The 18686-nt window shown below is 37.9% G+C and overlaps 1 protein-coding gene across 1 annotated transcript in view; it reads right to left on the bottom strand.

Moving 5' to 3' along the window:
* ABCA12 (ATP binding cassette subfamily A member 12) overlaps nucleotides 1-18686 on the bottom strand; it is a 180220-nt gene that overhangs the window by 108324 nt on the left and 53210 nt on the right. The window contains exons 3-6 of the mRNA XM_060106255.1: nucleotides 12904-13057; nucleotides 3323-3414; nucleotides 1229-1326; nucleotides 101-109 (exon numbers count right to left, since the gene is read on the bottom strand). Of these exons, the coding sequence (XP_059962238.1) occupies nucleotides 101-109; nucleotides 1229-1326; nucleotides 3323-3414; nucleotides 12904-13057 (353 nt within the window). The remainder of the gene's footprint in view (nucleotides 1-100; nucleotides 110-1228; nucleotides 1327-3322; nucleotides 3415-12903; nucleotides 13058-18686) is intronic.

Genomic DNA, 18686 nt, shown 5'->3' with positions numbered 1-18686 from the left:
GATTTGTGGAGGCTTTATACCAGAAATACGTGGGCACATGGTGGGGCTTCCTCAGCTACACAGGGTGCTTTAGGTACCTCAGCTATTATGTAAACTAGACTTTCAAAATCTAGACTGGACTGACCCTGGAAGTCTTATATTTCAACCAGCACTGGCAGAATTGCCTTGATAGGTATGGTGCCTTTTCCTGACATACATTTTTGTGTTGTTCTTTGGCTTATCGACATAAACAAGTTTATCACGATGCCTCAGTTATACAGAATGTTAATTCAAGGGGAACTAATAGACACAATTAAGCAGCAGTGGTTATGGTCACAGGAATATAAAGACCAGAGTTATGTCCCTATGTTTCAGATGGAAGAAAGGTCTACTACATAAGACATGGATATATTATTAAAAATTCTTATGTGTGTGTGTGATAGATAGAGAAAGAGAGAGAGAGTAGTAGTCTCTCCATGGCAAAATATTAAAAATGATCTCCTCTTAATTTCTGAAGAGCACATAAAGCAGGACTCAAATGCCCATCGGCCAGCCAAATAACTTATGAATCTGGTTGGATAAAAGACAATAAGGAAAAGTGAGGATTGTAGCTGACAGAACAGTACCTCTTCTGCCTAAAGGCATTCAAATTCAATTTCTCAAAATCCTCGTATATGTGCACATATACACATATAGATCATAGGTTGCCAGTTTACACCTCCGATAGAAATGATGTTTATCATCTTGCAATCTGGAATCTTAAAGTGGAAGACTGGTAAACAGACGGAAATCCATAGGTAAGTGCTTTAAATACCTCTAAGGAAAGGGATTTTATTACTTTGGGGAGATATTTTTTATAGCTCTAATTTTTCCAAAAGCATTATTAGTATAGATGAGGCAGCATGTCTGATGGGTGTTAAAGCTTCATCTGCTTTCACACAGCATTTTTTCTTTCCTGCTTCAGGAAATTAAAAGATCACATGTAATGCCACCCTATTTTTTACTAAATGAAAATCTTAAGTTCAATTAAGGGACTTAACAGGGAAGTAAATAAATATCCAAGAACTTAAGGAATTTAGAATGCCTCAAAATTAAGCTTTTTATGAAAGAGCTCCCAAGAAAAGAATCTCCTGGAGATATTACTCCAAATGGGAATATGCTTCCTATTTGGAAGATTCCTCTATTAATCTAAGAGGCATTTGTTTACCTGCTTTTTATTATGAGTCCATACAAAACGGAGGGAAATTACCTTTTCCAAACTAAGGATCCAGGCAAGCACTTGACTACCATTGAAAGTATCTGTTCCATTACTTTCCAAATCACAACTTGGACTAGGAAATACTGTGGCTGTTGTAAAAGAAAGAAGAGATTAGCATACTAAACACACACACACACACACACACACACAGGCAGGTTCACATAAGAATCCATAAATATCACTTATGCTCTCATATACTCCACAGCAAGAATACGCTCAAATATGCATCTTCCATGAAAGTTTCATATTGGCAAAATGGCAAAGTCCATCAGTTTTTCCTTTCACATAAAACTGTGATGGTTTTGGTCTGCTTTTGGGTTTTTTCCAATCATTTTTGGATGTCATAGGCTTTCATTCCAGTTTATATCGTTAAACTTTATCACCAATATTATTGCCTAATAAACTGAATCATTTCTGTTCAGGCCTAGAGGATTTGAGGTGCCTCCACTAGCTCCACAGATCCATCATACTCAACATCTGTTCAAAGGATCTGCCAGTGCACATCTGGTGATAATTTTTTTTTTTTTTTAATTATTCAATTGGGAGGCTAAAATCTGCTTAGGATCATAAATTCTCTCCTCCCCAAAGTGGTTTTTGAATGGTGTTTCAGATCAAATAAATGGGAGGAAGCAATTAGTCCAGACTACAGTATATGCTAATTAAGTAATTCCCAAAGTGGCCTCATCCAGTACTATTTATAATGTGGCAGAGTGTTCCTGGTTAGGAGCATTAGCTGGAAGAGTATGTTCAGATCTATAGCATGGATGTTCATTAAGCCAGTGTGTTCACTTTTATAAACTGTGTACAGAAATACTTTATTATCCTCACAACCAAGAATCTTAATATTCAAAGATACAGTGACCTAACATCAGTGGGGCCTAGGCTTTGTTAAAATGCTCACTGGGCTTAAGAATTTACCAACTGATTCCTCTAGACCAAAGCAATACATTTGTGAGGTGACTGGCCAGGCTAAGAAATATAATCTGTGGCTACTGAGCAAAGCAAAGCTTACTGGACCACAACAGTATGATCATATTTCTACTGTGCTTTAACCTACTCAGCCAAACACCCAGAGATCATTCACAACAGCATGTTAACTCCTCAAAACCATTCACTGCCATATTCCTACTACAATAACAAAGGACTTTTTTCATTTGGTCCACCAACTTGTATTGGAATGTTAATATCATAGAATCTTAAATATCGCATGGCATTTTTAAAGGTACTCCTTTTTTTCCCCAGATCACCAATCATATTCTGACATACAGGAATCTTTGTTTTGTTCACTAATGTATCTTCAGTACCTAAGACAGTGCCTACATGATAGCAGGCACCCAATAATTATTTGCTAATGAATATAAAACAGTCCTGCTGTTTTGAGAGTTTACTCTCAATTTGTGGCTTCTAACGAGTGTATCTCAAGACCATCTGCAGCAAAAGCACCTGGACATAAGGTTCAGGAAGCTCAGCCTGTGGGTATTCTGCACATTACTGTCTCAGGGCCACTGGCCTAGCTGTGAATGAAAGAAGTACACAAGCACGATGAATGACTCTGATGCTGAGTGGTAGAGTGGGAGGAAGAAGACTACAGCTAGAAGAGTCCCATCTTGGCAGTTGCTCTAGTACCAGGTCAGCTGGATGACTGGGACAGGGAGGGTGCTTAACCTTGTTGGGCCTCATATTCCTCATCTGTAAAATATAAAGTTTGGACAAATCTCTGAGATTCTATCCAACATTTTTTATTGATGGGCATTCTAACCATCCCAGTGTTATCTAATTGCAGGCCACTGAAGAGTCCCTAGTCAATTCTGGGAAAGTGTGTAATTCTCAACATTACACTAGTGCCATTTAGGGTTTTGTTCCTAGACAGTATTTCAGTAAGAACTTAATTTCCAATTATTCCCAAGACCTTTGCATAACTGTACCACCACACTCAGGCAACCATAAGGAATATTTAGATCTCTTAGGGATATTCTAGGCATTCCATCTTTGTTTGAAAAGTTGAAAGTGTAACTTTTAAAGATTAGACCTTTACTGGTTGTTCCAAAAGGCCTGTTCCAAACTGGGCAGAAGAGGATAGCTTACCCAGTGATGTGCGCCTTTTTCCTGGAACTTCAGTGCTCTGGAGTGATAAATTGCTATCCTCCTCCAGGTTGGATGACTTTCTCAGAATTTCACTAGAGAAGAAAAAGCAAGAACTCTATAACTTCACTCACATTAATTTCAGTTAGTTACAGCAATGCATTATGTGGTAGATTCCAGGGCTCTCCTAAGACTTTCAAATTTTTAATCTACTTTCTAGGATTTTAATGACAAAACTCACCTAACCATATACCAATGAATATATAAGGGCTCCTACAAGGTAAATTTTTACTCAGAGAAAATGGCCTAGATAAGGTTTAAAATACTTAATTTTTACTTCACTCTTATAGAAATAAAAAAGGACTTTAGAGCTAAATACTGAAAATATTTATGATATATATTTTTTCTTTTAAAAAGATGGTGGATCCCAAATAGATGGTAGTCAAAGGGTGCTTCAGAGACTGAAATCAAGGTCTGCTTGTTTGTCAACCACGAAAGAAAAAGAAGTTTTCTATGTTAAATTATAGATGGCATTTTGAAGACTATCAAAGATGAATACTTGCAAGACCGATTCAAAGAAGAAGAAGAACACACATTTATTGAATATCTAGCCTGTGCTAAGCACTGTGGTTGGTGTCATTACAGGTGGCACCAGGTGTTAAAGAAATAATGATGTACTCAGGGTTTTAATTGTACTGAATGTATCAAGGCTGTAATGATAGCATGTGGTGCCAGCAATCCCTGCACAACATGATCACACTAGTTTTTGGAAGAAAATATTATTGGACCACTCCACAATTCAGTAACCCTCTTTTTAAAAAATCACTTCCTGTTTAGTTTATTATTATTAAAATGGAAATAATCATATTTTCTTGAAAACTTGATATACCTAAAGTAAGTGTCTAAAATAAATATATCTATTTCAAGAGTGAAATAAGTCCAGATGTCTGGAATGAATAATCTGAATTTTGTCTGATTGTTTATAAAAAGCTTACTTACGGTACGTAAGAATGGATATAAAAAGATAACAGTGGAAAAGCAAGAAGTTCTGCTTGCCACTGTGGTTCGATTTGACTTCCCTTTTAAGAAACAAGATCTGAGTCCTGGTTCCAGAATACTTTATGATTTATAAATTGGGGGAAAAAAATCTGTTTTTCTTCCCAGCGTGTCCTTTTAATAAAAATGATAAGAAGGGGTGATATTTGTTTTCATTCCCTAGTGTTCTTCCAATATTCTCTATCAAATGTACTGGTTGCTCCAAAAGTTCTGCATTCTTAATGTATATTTGAATTATTCATGACCATGACTGTATTCCCCTAAATCTTCTTACATTCCTTATGCTGACTATTTGGATGGGAAAACTGTTCAGATAAAAATAAGAAATGACCTGAACCTTTTCCCTGCTCTCAAATAGAAGTTTTAGAAAGTTTGAGAAAGTCAGGTTCACTTTTCTTTTTCTCGACATTTTTTTAGTTCAGCTTGAAGTACTGTAAGAAACACTACCGAATATCAACACATTTTGAAAATAAAGGGAAAAACTGCCTTCATAAAATTTTTAAGGAATAGGGACAGCAACAAAAACCAAAGGGAGAGTGACAAACATCAAAAAGAAGAAAGAAGGAGCAAGAGAAAACAGAGACTGAAAAATAAATGGGAGTGGGGAAGAAACAAAAAAGAGGCGATGGGAAATTAAGAAAGTGTGAGCTTGGAGAAGCAAAAGCTGCATCAACTCTACAGGGGACACCTTGCCCATTTTCCCACGTTCAGATAAGAGCCCTAAAACTATTCCTTCAAATATTCTTTCAATGCCAAAGACAAGTTCATCCCCTTCCCAGCAAGCTGCTGGCTCAACAGGTTTGAACTTGCTCAACAGAAAATGGCTCTTCCAGACAAAGAACTCTGGAGGCCTCTTTTCTAACTGGACCCGCCCTTGACCAGGAAGTGCCCACAATTACACGGTCACCTACAAGTCCCACGTTACAGGAGTGGGGAGGGGGTTCATCTCCATTTAGGTGGTCCTGGTACGGCCTTTTGTCAGGGAGAGAGCATGGGATCTCACACGTACTTTGCTGGTCATCTCCCTGCAAATTTTCCCCAGTTTTGCTTTGCATTTACAATGTGTAGTGTGATGGCGTGTGTCCTCTGCCACTGCTCAACGTAACTATTGTCTGTCAACTCTTAAAATGGAAACCACAAAATAAATGTGCAACAGCAAGCATTGTGGGTAAAAAGATGAATTAAGGCTCTAAGCTGAAATACAGCTTACCTCCCCCAAGCAAAGGTAATTAGTTCTTTTTGACTCCCTATTAAATTACTAAAGGAGGACAGGAAGGTATCCAGTCTTACTGAGTTAAGTGTAATCTCTGAGCTTTCTAATTAGCTTGACCATACTTACAGACAGAGAACTCTATGCTTCTTAGAGTGATGAATGAGAACCAGTATCTTTTCCATAATTTTACACAATTTAAGCATTTTGTACATACTTACTTTATATAAATTTTAAGTGTATTATGTTTGTCTGTGTACCTGTTCCTACCACTTTTCCATTTTAGGCTGTGACATCTTTGGAAGCAGGCACCATGGTGATGCTCTTTTTATTCAAAACACCTAGCACAGGACTGAACCATAAGTCAGGATGGCTGATTAAATAAAAAGAGACAGTGTTGCTGGGATGTAGAAGAAAGAACTTTGGAGTTGTTAGGTATCTTTTGAATCCCAGCTCTGCCTCTTCCTAAAAAATTTCAGCCTCATCTGAAAATTAGGAATGATACACCTATCTTGCAAGGCTGTTGTGAGTACTATGTGAGATGTCCTTAACAAGTGCCTCTCTGGGCCCTGTCATCATAGGCACTCACCAATATTAACTGTCAAAGTACCCACAAAGAAGATGGTACAAAGACACAGCTTTCACCATCAGTGTGGAGCTGAAGGCCCATACTTATGTATCTATACTCCCCACATAATCTTACAATACTAGAACCTTCAAGATCTCTGGACACCAAATGGATGCACCCTTATCATTCATAATCTGGAACCAGTGAGCACTGGCTGGTGAGGTGGGAAGAGGGAAAGTACCTTACCCAGAATTTTGTAACCCTTTCTTCATTTTATTATTTAATTTCTTTATCAGTTTACTCATAAGAGGAATTTTCCATTTTAAGTAATGATCAATTTTCTCCTCAGACTGTAAAATGCTTGAGAAAAGTCTATTTACAGTGCACTGTGTTGGCAGATGGTAGGATGTTTAGCACATGGCAAGCACTGAATAATAGATAATAAAGAATATCGCTTAGAAGAACTGACAGCTAAGGAACCATCTTTTTTTTTTTTTTAAATAGCCTGCCCTGTCTCCACTGTTGCACACCTGGTTCTGCAAAGGTCCTTGGAAGAGGAAACACCAGAGATGGCACCACAGACACAAACATATAATCAATTTTATACTGTATCCACCATATTCATCCATAAACTCACTAACGTTTATTAAATTCCCACGATATGTAATATAATGGGCAAGTCAAATAAAAAAACAGGGATTATAATACGTTAATGGTAATAGCTAAGTAAGGACATGCCTAGGGAATGATGACAACACATGACTGGGGGTGCTCAGTTAGAGTGGTCATTTGTGTTTCTTATAGAGCGAGATCCTAGAATCATAACCTAATTCATGCCTCTTGCTACCTTAAAATCTTTTTCTTCATACTTTCACTAGACTAGTGGTTTTCAACTGGGGGCAATTTTGTGCTCCCTCCCCTGCTCCCAGGGGTATTTGACAATATCTGGAGAAATATGTAGTTGTCACAACTGGACGGGAGTGTTGCTACTGGTATCTAGTGGGTAGAGGCCAGGGATGCTACTAAACAGTCTACAGTGCACAGCACAACAAAGAATTATCTGATCCCAAGTAGCAATAATGCTGAGATTGAGAAACCCTGCACTAGGCTGTGACAGAGAAGTGGATTTATTCAATGATGACTCCTCCCTAATCCCACTCTCTAGGGCCAACTCAGGAGATTAAAAAATCCTATTCGGGAACTCTAAATAGCTCTAAGAAAGTCTCAGACAATCTCTCTCATACTAGATATCTCTGGGAGGTATATTAAGGCATTATACAAAACTTGGATGCCCCTGAATCCAGCATGTAGACTCACATGAGTCCAGAGAATTCAACCTTCTGGGTGAGGCAAGAAAGCCTGAGTCAAATCTCCAAGTGGCCCATGGCATCACTTTACTGCCTTTTACTGGACCCAGCCACATGTACAGTACCACGGAGATGGCTAAGGGCCTGCCTCTAAGATGTTGAAGAGGTAGAGTCTGCTTCTATGGTATTTATAGTGCTCCACTTTGAACAGGAATTTAATAAGGGAAACATCTTGGATTCAAAATGTTCAATTTAAGATACCAGGAGGGAAACTAGGCTCAGGGTAGTTTTACTTCTTCTTAGACATGTCTACCAACAGTTACATTGGGGAAATGTCACATTTATAGATATCATTGCAATGGGAGGATTTATGCACTTATATTGAATGTCTCTGTATTTCCTGTGAGTGGGAAAGACTACCTGTGTGGGCAGCATCCATGTGTGCTATGGTAATTCTGTCTTTGAAAGGAATTGCTTCCAGGAAAGACACATATGGCAAATCCTAAAAAGAAAATTCTGACATTCTTTTTTTGTCTTTAAGGATTAGTTAAACTTTTTATATTTTTTCCCTTCTTCCTCAGAATTACAATTATACGGGTATATAGTGACACCTGGAAAGAAAGCATGAAATCTGCTGCAGGCCCAGTTCTGGTTCCAGCTTCAGATGACATTCATTACCAACTTTTAAGTACAAATAAGAATGTTGTAATGGAATTGAGGCCTCCTCAGTGACTTGATACGGTTGTCCTTCCTTGACTCCCCCAAGGAGAAGTCATTTTAATTTTTTTCATTATTTTCTTCAATTTCATTCTGATGTTCATTCCTTCAGGGTCATCTATGCTTCAGATACAACCCCTGCCTGCCCATGTTCAACATACATCTCTCTTCTAGGTAGCTCACTTACCAATCAACAATCTATACCATTAAGGTGTTAAGATTCAGAAATGCCTTCATATGTTGCTCTGTCCTAGGATTTTTTATATTCTTTGGAGGGACTTTGGAGATATAATGTATATCTGAGCTAATACATTTCTAAAGGCACCATGATGGGCAGATGAGGAAATGCCTTGGGGGTAGATGTGTATCAGAAGCACGTAGAATATAGAGGAGGAGGTAACATCACAGTAGCTTTCAGATGACCCTGTACATATTATGTTCTACCTAGCCCTGACACAGGCAGATTAATATGGCTACACGACAAGGGAATTTGTCATTTTGCCATCACAGTCAGCAGCAAAGCTACCTGCCCATTCCTCTAAACTGACTCTACAAGGGCCGCCATTGATTTCTTTCCTTTATTAAGTTCTGAGATTCTTTTTTTATGGCCTATCTCAAATACACCTTCCTCTAGTCTGGTAACCACCACCCTATCTGTCCTTAATGATCTTACTCACACAGGTCTCTGGAGAACTCTTCTGACGTCTCCCCACCCAAACCTCTCTCCATTCCAATAATACATCCAACAGTCAGATGCATATTCCTCAGGCAGAAACAATGTCTCAGGGTGTCTGTGTAACTATTCACCATTTGTTGTCTGACGTTCTGGGCACAGTAAGAACTAAACAAATATTCATCACATTGACCATGTCATAGATTAATTTCCCTGTTTAGTAGTCTCTATCTCTCTCTCTCACTAGATTTTAAGTTTGTATAGGGATATGCCTTAGTCATCTATGTATTCATAGTGACTTGCATTGTCTCCAGCATGTGGTACACATTCAATACATTCTAACTCAATGAATTAACAATTTTGCCTGTGTGGCAGTTAAGACTTCCTTCCACTTTGTTTTTGATAAATGAAATTTTAACCTGTATTTTTATATGAATACTCACTAAAATGATTACTAGATGGTTAACAATTACTCTGAAATTAATACAGTGTGAGACTTATACATCTCACCTCATCTTTATAGTCAAACAAGGACATATAACTGTTTTACTTCCACTTCCCTTATATTCCCAATAATACCTTCAGGTCAGTTCCTAAACGCATCCATATTTTTCAGTATTAAACAAAAGTCTTGGCACTTTAAAAATTTCCCTGAATAGAATCTGATTAGCTATGTTTCAAGTTCTGTAGGAGCCATTCGATAGGAGCAGAGGTATGAATTTGGAAAACACAGGTCATGGATGAGTGTCAACATGACAGAGATAGGGAGTAAATCCATAGAGGCAATACCCCACAGGAGCTGCAGGAATGTTGAATTGCTTCTCCAAATAATGACCCTGTGAGCTCTGCAAGATGATCTTTGCCATTTGCCAGCTGTGTGAGCAATGGCACAGCCAGGGGTTCCCACTGTTCTGATGTATTCTTAGAGGCAGGGCAGGGAGGAAGGACCACAAGGGTAAGTTCCATGATGTTGGATCATCCCTTGTGCATTAAGGGCCAAAAAATCATAAATGTAATCATTTCTTCTTTCAGACAGCTAGTTACAGTTGATGCTGAGTATAGTGTTGAATTTTTTTTAAAGCACCTCATCCTGAAGCTAATGCTTAAGAGAAATATTAATTTAATAACAGAAGGTTGGTGCCAATGCAAAAACTCATGAAAAAACTTGGCGACTGGCCAGCAAGTAGTGACTAAGTGTGATCATGTCTTTCAAAATAAACATGGTGGGCCTCTTTTGATGAAGCCAAAGATTTTTTTCCCCTGACTGTTTTGTTCCTTAATGAGGCTATGCTGGTGAATCTTTCTTCATCAAAGGCAAGTAATTTAGTGCAATGGCTTACTTAGTATGGAACGGCTTACCTAGTAACCATGCCCCAGTTTCATTGCATGGCTATATAAAGCATAAAAGTTAATAGCATGGTGGGAAATATCATTAATGCAATTTTATTATTGTACATAATTTTCCAAATTTAGTTCCAATTATTTAGTAGTTTAGAGAAAATACTGAATATACAGCAATATAGAGCTTGAGCTCAATAAAATACCTGGAGATTGGAATAAAACTGAAAAAAAAGAGACATGATCAGCTATCTGGAGAATAACCAACAGAGGGTAAAATAAAACTGGACTTTAATCCTAGTTCCAAAACCAACTCAATGGCTCATCTCAGGAGACTCCATGAATTTGGTTCTCTATTATATTACATAGAAAAATACTTCTTTGGGTGGAGATTTATTTATGGACTTCTTAGATTTTGTTAACTATTTCCCTCACTGTTACTTAGTTCTTCATGGGAAAAAAAAAAGATACAAAGATGAGAGCCCCAGCTGGAGCTGTAATCCAATTTGTAAATAATGGACATTAATTTTCCCCATATCTTCTCTATCACTTGGCTCAGGAAATGTCCATCTCAAGTACAACTTTTCCATGATTTACCTGATTATGTCAGCTGAAAGCTCTCTTTCTACTTTAAGTATGGAGGTGTCTTGCTTCAGCATCCTTCTGGCACTCTTCATTGCACTATCTCCTACTATCGTTGATTTAATATTTACCTTACCCTGCTAGAACACAGGCATAAATCTTGCCTAATTCATCACTCACATAGGGACACAGAGACCATCTATGAAGTGGCTGAATGAATAAAATATTAATTCACTTTATCTCTACACTGATTACACAAGGGGGCATAGGCTCTAGTCAGCTTTGGGTCTCCTTGCAGAGATACACAACTCAGCTAGTTGCTAGCTGAGGTAATGCTTGTATATGCCTAGAATATATTAGTCTCATAGAAAATATGTCATGTCATTTCCCTGCTTAAAAATTTCCAGTGGCTTCTCATTATACTAAAAACAAAAGACAAATCCTTTCCCTTTCCTTACCTGTTTGATTCTTCAGGCTCTTTCTCTCATGGTTTTTATTGTTTCACCATATCCCCTACCGCTTTCATCATCCCTCACGATGTTCTAGTCATATTAGCCAACTTTCTGTTCCTCTAAATGATCAGGTTTGTCCCCACTTCAGGATCACTGACTATTTCTCTGCCTGGAACTTTATCTTCTAGATGTTCACATGCTGGTGCTGGTTTTTCCCTGTCCTTGTTGGTCTCTACCCAAATGTCACCTTCTAGCAGAGGCCCTTCTTTTGCTACCCTATTAAATTCCCACCTTGCAGTTTCTACCTCTTAACCTGCTCTATTTTCTTGCCAGTACATTTATTATTATCAGTAATTATGCTATTTATTTAGTTTATTGCTTTTTTGCTTACTTTTCCATTAGAATGCAAGTAACAAAATGGTAGAGAATTTGTTTGGTTCACAAAACCAATGTGAATTAGCAACCCAATAATTAGGTGTCTCAAGTCATTTCCCAGAACAATTCTTGACATGTTGATATTTTATGCTAAGCAGCTTGTAATTAGTTACTGTCTTAAAGTGTCTCCCATATTATCTGATGATCAAAATCACGATGATAATATTAAAGGAGAAATGGTGCTACATGTCAAGGAATTTAAATTAAAAGTTTGGAACCAAATATCTCTGATTATAGATAAATATAATCTTTTCTTGAGAGACACTTAAAAAAACCTCTACCAGGATAATCTCATGGTCAATTCAGATTACAATGTTTTTCTCAGTTCTACAGACAGTTGGGCTCTTGGGTGTCTCTTTAGGTTTAAAATCTCAGGATGGAAAACTGAGGTTGTAAATGGTCTAGATTCCCTATCTTTATTCTTCAGTTTCTTCTCACACCATACACATTAACGTCATTTAAAGATTGCTATTGAATTAAGAATACTTTCAACTTTATTACTTTGATTTCTAGACCCTTAATTTCCTTATTTGCATTTCCTGGTTTCTGTTATATCTAGAAGTTCCACATAGAGCTAGATAAATATGTTATTCTTCCAGGAGATAATATCCCTGATATTGCCCTATATCTTATGCTTGTGATCGAGTCTTGGGGCAATGTCACTGACAGTTTGAGGAAGGATAGAGAATCTCTGACGGAAGTTAAGAAGGACTGCCTTGCCTACCCAGGTTTTTTTTTTTTTTTTTTGATTTTTATTGGAGTATAGTTGATTTACAATGTTGTGTTAGTTTCAGGTGTACAGCAAAGTGAATCAGTTATACATACACGTATATCCACCCTTTTTTTTTCTTTTAAGATTGTTTTCCCCTATAGGCCATCACAGAGTATTGAGTAGGGTTCCCTGTGATATACAGTAGATCCTTAATAGTTATCTATTTTATGTGTATAGCAGTGTGTATATGTGAGTCTCAATTTCCCAATTAATCCCCACTCCCATCCTCCGGTAACCGTAAGTAGTTTTAAAAGGCAAAATTTGAGTAATTAATCAAAGTAGATTATGCTTAATCCTACATAAAAATGGTAATTCCAGTTTGTACCCACCTCGTTCATTCATATTTAGATCATCACATTCGTAGATATAGAAAATAAAGTTGTATACCTAACCTAGGATGGCTTCCTGGATATCTCATAAGGAAACAAGATCTGATCTCTCAAAGCAACTGAACACACTTGGAAGTGTCCCTACCTGTCTTTAGATTGTGCATCGTCAATTCCATTCCTACGAAGCAGATCTTGTGGCCCATAGGGTGTGTCTTTGCATTTAGAGTCTGTGTCACAGAGTAGGGTTTGCAGCAGCGGGAAGAAGCCAGTACTAGGAAGGTTTCGAGGTGCAAGGTAACCTAAAAGTTAAAAACAAACAAACAATAATTAGATCACTATGATGTTTGCCTGGGAAGGGAAAGGAGTGCAGTAACTGTTTTGTGAAATTATCTTCTGGATTATGACTGTTTGGGTCCCCCATGTATCAAAAGACTTTAAAATGCTTTTTGCCCCACAAATTTCTCGTCCTAGGATTTATTCTAAGGAAATAGCGGCAAGAATGTTTGCCAGAGTGTTTTAAAAATAAATCACAGTGTACCCATATAATAAAACACAAGGCAGCCAATAAAAATGTTGTCAAATAATATGGAAAATATTTGTAATATATTGCTTATTAAAAAAAGTAGATCAGAAAACAGTATGACCAGAATAGCCATAATTATAAAAAAATATATAAATATATGTAGTATATTAAAAAATCTGGAGTGGGACTTCCCTGGCAGTCCAGTGGTTAAGACTCCACACTTCCACTGCAGGGGTCTTGGGTTCGATACCTTGTTAGGGAACTAAGATCTCACATGCCGCATGGCATGGTCAAGTAAACAATAAATAAATTTTAAAAATAAAAATAAAAAATCTGGAGGAATTTTTTTCCTTGGTGGTTATTTCAAATGACTTTGTTTACTTTCATTTGACTGTATATTAACTATTTTCTCCCACAATGCACATGTCTTCTTTTGTAATCAAAGTCATTATAAATGCAACCAATCTTCCAAATACAGGAAATATTTTTGGTGTCCTCAAAATTTAACATAATAGCTAAATTAATTATCCTGTACACACAATATTTTCTTCCTATTTAAAAACCAATAATAATGGTGTGAATTAATATGCAGATTTTCCCCAATATTAAAGCCACAAGTATTGTAACAGTTAATGGTTTTGTAACCTTTACTTTAACATTTGCTTTGAAAATATGATGATGGGGCCTCCCTGGTGGTGTAGTGGTTGAGAATCTGCCTGCTAGTGCAGGGGACATGGGTTCGAGCCCTGGTCTGGGAGGATCCCACATGCCGCAGAGCAACTGGGCCCGTGAGCCACAACTACTGAGCCTGCGCGTCTGGAGCCTGTGCTCCGCCACAAGAGAGGCCGCATTAGTGAGAGGCCCGCGCACTGCGATGAAGAGTGGCCCCTGCTTGCCACAACTAGAGAAAGCCCTCGCACAAGAAAACGAAGACGCAACACAGCAAAAATAAGTAAATTAATTAATAAACTCCTACCCCCAACATCAAAAAAAAAAAAGAAAGAAAGAAAGAAAGAAAGATCAGGCAGTAGGCATTACGCTCTGATTCCCTCATTGTAAAAAAAAAAAAAATATATATATATATATATATATATATATATATATATATATATATATATATATGATGATGGCACACACATGAGTCAAGATAAAAGGCAAGCTGTGAATTACAAATCTTTTCACAATTAGGTTTGATACTAAAACACTAGCTTCCTCCCTTTGGGGAATACAGAGACAATGAACTTTCAAAAAAGGCAGGTTTACCTCCCGGGAACCTGTGCAGCCTGCAACTGCCAGGGTCCCGTGATCCAGGGACAACTTCCCCCGGAAAACACACGCGGGCCTCAGGCTGTTGCAAAGTCACGCCGGCCTCTGCCACCGCAGGCTCGCCCTGCAGTCCGTGCCCCTCCCTCCCCATGGCCTGAGTGAGCCAGAGCCCCCAAATCAGCTGCTCCTTTAACTCCGTCCTGTCTGAGCGGAGAACAGACGCCCTCAGGTGACCTACACGCAGAGGTGGGGCCTAATCCAAAGCTGAACCCCAGGAGCTGTGCGAACAAAGAAAAGAAAGGGAAATCTCTCCCAGCAGCCTCAGGAGCAGCGGATTAAATCTCCACAATCAACGTGATGTACCCTGCATCTGTGGAATACCTGAATAGACAATGAATCAGCCCAAATTGAGGAGATGGACTTTGAGAGCAACGATATATATATATATTTCTCTTTTTCTCTTTTTGTGAGTGTGTATGTGTATGTTTCTGGGTGTGATTTTGTCTGTATAGCTTTGCTTTTACCATTTGTCCTAGGGTAATGTCTGTCTGTTTTTTGTTTTTCTGTGTTTTTTAGTACAGTTTTTAGCGCTTGTTATCATTGGTGGATTTGTTTTTTGATTTGGGTGCTCTCTTCTTTCTTTCCTTCTTCCTTTTTTTTCTCCCTTTTATTATGAGCTGTGTGGATGAAAGGCTCTTGGCACTCCAGCCAGGAGTCAGTGCTGTGCCTCTGAGATGGGAGAGCCAAGTTCAGGACACTGGTCCACAAGAGACCTCCCAGATCCATGTAATATCAAACGGTGAAAATCTCCAAGAGATCTCCATCTCAAAGCCAAGAACCAGCTCCACTCAATGACCAGCAAGCTACAGTGCAGGACACCCTTTGCCAAACAACTAGCAAGACAGGAGCACAAAACCACCCATTAGCAGACAGGCTGCCTAAAATCATAATAAGGCCACAGACACCCCAAAACACACAACCAGACATGGACCTGTCCACCAGAAAGACAAGATCCAGCCTCACCCACCAGAACACAGGCACTACTCCCCTCTACCAGGAAGCCTACACAACTCACTGAACCAACCTTAGCCACTGGGGGCAGACACCAAAAACAACAGGAACTACGAACCTGCACCCTGCAAAAAGGAGACTCCAAACACAGTAACTTAAGCAAAATGAGAAGGCAGAGAAACACACAGCAGATTTAGGAGTAAGATAAAAACCCACCAGACCTCACAAATGAAGAGGAAATAGGCAGTCTATCTGAAAAAGAATTCAGAACAATGATAGTAAAGTTGATCCAAAATCTTGGAAATAGAATGGACAAAACACAAGAAATGTTTAACAAGGACCTAGAAGAACTAAAGAGAAACCAAACAGCGATGAACAACAAAATAAATGCAATTACAAATTCTCTACAAGGGATCAATAGCAGAATAACTGAGGCAGAAGAACAGACAAGTGACCTGGAAGATAAAATAGTGGAAATAACTAATGCAGAGCAGAATAAAGAAAAAAGAATGAAAAGAATTGAGGACAGTCTCAGAGACCTCTGGGACAACATTAAACACACCAACATTCGAATTATAGGGGTCCCAGAAGAAGAAGAGAAAAAGAAAGGGAATGAGAAAATATTTGAAGAGATTATAATTGAAAATTTCCCTAATATGGGAAAGGAAATGGTTAAGTTCAGGAAGCACACAGAGTCCCATACAGGATAAACCCAAGGAGAAACACACCGAGAGACATATTAATCAAACTATCAAAAATTAAATACAAAGAAAAAATATTAAAAGCAGCAAGGGAAAAACAACAAATAACATACAAGGGAATACCCATAAGGTTAACAGCTTATCTTTCAGCAGAAACTCAGCAAGCCAGAAGGGAGTGGCAGGACACCTTTAAAGTGATGAAGGGGAAAAACCTACAACCAAGATTACTCTACCCAGCAAGGATCTCATTCAGATTTGACAGAGAAATTAAAACCTTTACAGACAAGCAAAAGCTAAGAGAATTCAGCACCACCAAACCACCATTACAACAAATGCTAAAGGAATTTCTCTAGGCAGGAAACACAAGAGGAGGAAAAGACCTACAATAACAAACCCCAAACAATTAAGAAAAGGGTAATAGGAACATACATATCAATAATTACCTTAAATGTACATGGATCAAATGCTCCAACCAAAAGACATAGACTGGCTGAATGGATACAAAAACAAGACCCATATATATACTGTCTACAACAGACCCACTTCAGACCTAGGGACACATACAGACTGAAAGTGAGGGGATGGAAAAAGATATTCCATGCAAATGGAAATCAAAAGAAAGCTGGAGTAGCAATTCTCATATCAGACAAAATAGACTTTAAAATAAAGACTATTACAAGAGACAAAGGACACTACATAATGATCAAGGGATCAATCCAAGAAGAAGATATAACAATTGTAAATATTTATGCACCCAACATAGGAGCACCTCAATACATAAGGCAAATGCTAACAGTCATAAAATGGGGAAATCGACAGTAACACAATCATAGTAGGGGACTTTTACACCCCACTTTCACCAAGGGACAGATCATCCAAAATGAAAATAAATAAGGAAACACAAGCTTCAAATGATATATTAAACAAGATGGAATTAATTGATATTTATAGGACATTCCAGCCAAAAACAACAGAATACACTTTCTTCTCAAGTGCTCATGGAACATTCTCCAGGATAGATCATATCTTGAGTCACAAATCAAGCCTTGGTAAATTTAAAAAAATTGAAATCATATCAAGTATCTTTTCTGAAAACAACGCTATGAGACTAGATATCAATTACAGGAAAAAGTCTATAAAAAATACAAACACTAAACAATACACTACTTAATAACCAAGAGATCACTGAAGAAATCAAAGAGGAAATCAAAAAATACCTAGAAATAAATGACAATGAAAACACGACGATCCAAAACCTATGGGATGCAGCAAAAGCAGTTCTAAGAGGGAAGTTTATAGCAATACAATCCTACCTTAAGAAATAAGAAACATCTCAAATAAACAACCTAACCTTACACCTAAAGCAATCAGAGAAAGAAGAACAAAAAACCCCCAAAGTTAGCAGAAGGAAAGAAATCATAAAGATCAGATCAGAAATAAATGAAAAAGAAATGAAGGAAACAATAGCAAAGATCAATAAAATTAAAAGCTGGTTCTTTGAGAGGATAAACAAAATTTATAAACCAACAGCAAGATTCATCAAGAAAAAAAGGGAGAAGACTCAAATCAATAGAATTAGAAATGAAAAAGGAGAAGTAACAACTGACACGGCAGAAATACAAAGGATCATGAGGGATTACTACAAGCAACTCTATGCCAATAAAATGGACAACCTGGAAAAAATGGAGAAATTCTTAGAAAAGCACAACCTGCCAAGACTGACTCAGGAAGAAATAGAAAATATGAATAGACCAATCACAAGCACTGAAATTGAAACTGTGATTAAAAATCTTCCAACAAACAAAAGCCCAGGACCAGATGGCTTCACAGGCGAATCCTATCAAACATTAAGAGAAGAGCTAACACCTATCCTTCTCAAACTCTTCCAAAATATAGCAGAGGGAGGAACACTCCCAAACTCATTCTGCGAGGCCACCATCACCCTGATACCAAAACTAGACAAAGATGTCACAAAAAAAGAAAACTACAGGCCAATATCACTGATGAACATCGATACAAAAGTCCTCAACAAAATATCAGCAAACAGAATCCAACAGCACATTACAAGGATCATACACCATGATCAAGTGGGGTTTATCCCAGGAATGCAAGCATTCTTCAATATATGCAAATCAATCAATGTGATACACCATATTAACATATTGAAGGAGAAAAACCATATGATCATCTCAATAGATGCAGAGAAAGCTTTTGACAAAATTCAACACCCATTTATGATAAAAACCCTCAAGGGAACTTACCTAAACAGGATAAATGCCATATATGACAAACCCACAGCCAACATTGTCCTCAGTGGTAAAAAAATGAAAGCATTTCCACTAAGATCAGGAACAAGACAAGGCTGCCCACTCTCACGACTATTATTCAACATAGTTTTGGAAGTTTTAGCCACAGCAATCGGAGATG

This window comes from Mesoplodon densirostris, chromosome 8, assembly GCF_025265405.1.
Source record: "Mesoplodon densirostris isolate mMesDen1 chromosome 8, mMesDen1 primary haplotype, whole genome shotgun sequence".
NCBI classification, from domain to species: Eukaryota; Metazoa; Chordata; class Mammalia; order Artiodactyla; family Ziphiidae; genus Mesoplodon; species Mesoplodon densirostris.
Note: the sequence above shows the minus strand (reverse complement) of the source record. Positions and strands in the feature narration are given on the sequence as shown.